Source organism: Aphis gossypii, unplaced genomic scaffold (assembly GCF_020184175.1).
Source record: "Aphis gossypii isolate Hap1 unplaced genomic scaffold, ASM2018417v2 Contig00365, whole genome shotgun sequence".
NCBI lineage: Eukaryota > Metazoa > Arthropoda > Insecta > Hemiptera > Aphididae > Aphis > Aphis gossypii.
Window position 1 is genome coordinate 50859 of NW_026083079.1, and position 1862 is coordinate 52720.

Below are 1862 nucleotides of genomic sequence, written 5' to 3' on the forward strand. Positions count from 1 at the left end.
AACTTCAGAGACCTATGTTTAACCACATACTGTTTGGACCCATCTTTTTACTATACAGCACCAGGATTCTCCTTTGATTGTATGTTAAAATATACCAGAGTCAAATTAGAGTTACTCAAGCCGGGATCCCACGGCGCGTGGCGAGGCGCGAGGCGCGGGTTTGTCTATATACCACGCCAAATTCAGGCGAGCCTGTCTAGGCGCAATCCATACGATCCCACGGCGCGGGAGATGTCGCGTGGCGTGGCGTGGCATGGCGCGGGAAAGGAATTTTCGATCTCATTTTTTTTTTTTTGGCTTAAACAACCATTTTACGTCTGTAGCTCACGAAGTGTAGACGTCTATTTATTGTGTGTTTTTAATAATAATTTAATTTAACTTTTTAAATTAATACTTTAATATGGAAACGAAATAATCAAAACTTGCAATTTGTGCTGCAGCATATTATGTTATGGCAAGTGGTGAAATTTTAATAAATAATAACAAAAAAGATAAGGTGACAAGAAAGAGAAGACGATATTGGGTGAATGAATATTATAAAAGTCGAAATAAGTAAGTACCTATATAATCTTAATAATAATCTCAATTTCAATATTATATAATATCAGTAGGTATTTATTTTTTAATTTTATAAATTATCGCATTTTAATTTTCAGGTACAATGCTACAAATATGCTTTATGATTTGACTTTAAACTCTACAAAAAAATTCGAAAATTTTTGCCGAATGTCACCTGAAGATTTCGAATATTTGTTAAATAAAATTGGACCATCAATAACAAAAACTGACACCAATATGAGAAAATCTATCCCTATCCAAGAAAAATTAGCAGTTACATTAAGATATTTAGCTTCTGGAGACAGTTTTATTAGTTTATCTTATATGTTTAAATTCTCTCCACAATCAGTGTCAAGATGTGTTCAAGAAGTATGCAGTGCATTAATACAAGAATTAAAAGATGAAATTAAGGTTGTTCGAACCCGAATGACTTCCCGCCGATTCATCTAATCGCCAAAGGCTTTACAAGTCGCGTGATCGGCGCGAATTATCGGTCGGGCAGCCATCCCCACCTTCACCGCGGTCACACACCTTTTTTATCTGCGGACTCGTCACAGCTGTCACCCCGCGCCGTGCTTTTTGTCTTTTTCCTACGGTCGAGCCGGATAGGTGTCCGTCTCGTGCCGCACATTTTTGGTGACAGAACCTCGTGTGGTTTTGATCGTCGGATTGCCGCGTTTCAAGCCTGTGGCGATATCCGCCGTGTTTCCGGCATTGTTGCACCCTTTTTTCTGTTATTGCCGCCGGACGTGGATAACGTGTGTGCCGTTTGTGCCGTTATTGCTAAAGTGGTGGACATTGATACGTGCCCCGTGTGCCGCCATCCATCATCTGTGGAATCTGTTTGAACGGAACACCACCAGCCAGTGCAATTCCCAGGCCAGTAGCTTATTATTTTTTTATATTGTATAATCTCCATTATTATTATATTCAACCCGGTGATGCTGTCATCGTATATTTATTAAGTATTTATATATACGTATTGTCTTTTTTGTATATTATTATTTTATTAGGGGCGCCCTTTAGTTAGGTCCATACGGACACAATCATTATTATATTTATATTTCTACGCATAATATGTTATCTAATACACAGTTTTATGTTATATAATCTTATCTAACGTTGTTGTTATATATATATAACTAAATTCACACTTCCCCGTTAGTCCTCAACACAACGCGAGTCGGGATAGTAGACGGCATCACGTACGAGCTATCCCGGCGATTACATTTTTGGTAGCAGAGCGTGGTTATTCCGCCTTTAGTGGGGGGTTTGGCAGCGTTGTGTTGGGTAGCTGTGTTGTG

At 38.8% G+C, this 1862-nt stretch overlaps 1 protein-coding gene across 1 annotated transcript; it reads left to right on the forward strand.

The window, feature by feature from the left end:
- The first annotated feature begins 293 nt into the window (after positions 1-293).
- LOC126553887 (uncharacterized) lies at positions 294-1008 on the forward strand. Its single transcript, XM_050208999.1, has 2 exons — positions 294-552; positions 657-1008. The coding sequence occupies exons 1-2, from the start codon at positions 452-454 to the stop codon at positions 1006-1008; spliced, it is 453 nt and encodes a 150-aa protein (XP_050064956.1). The 5' UTR covers positions 294-451.
- Positions 1009-1862: the final 854 nt, after the last annotated feature.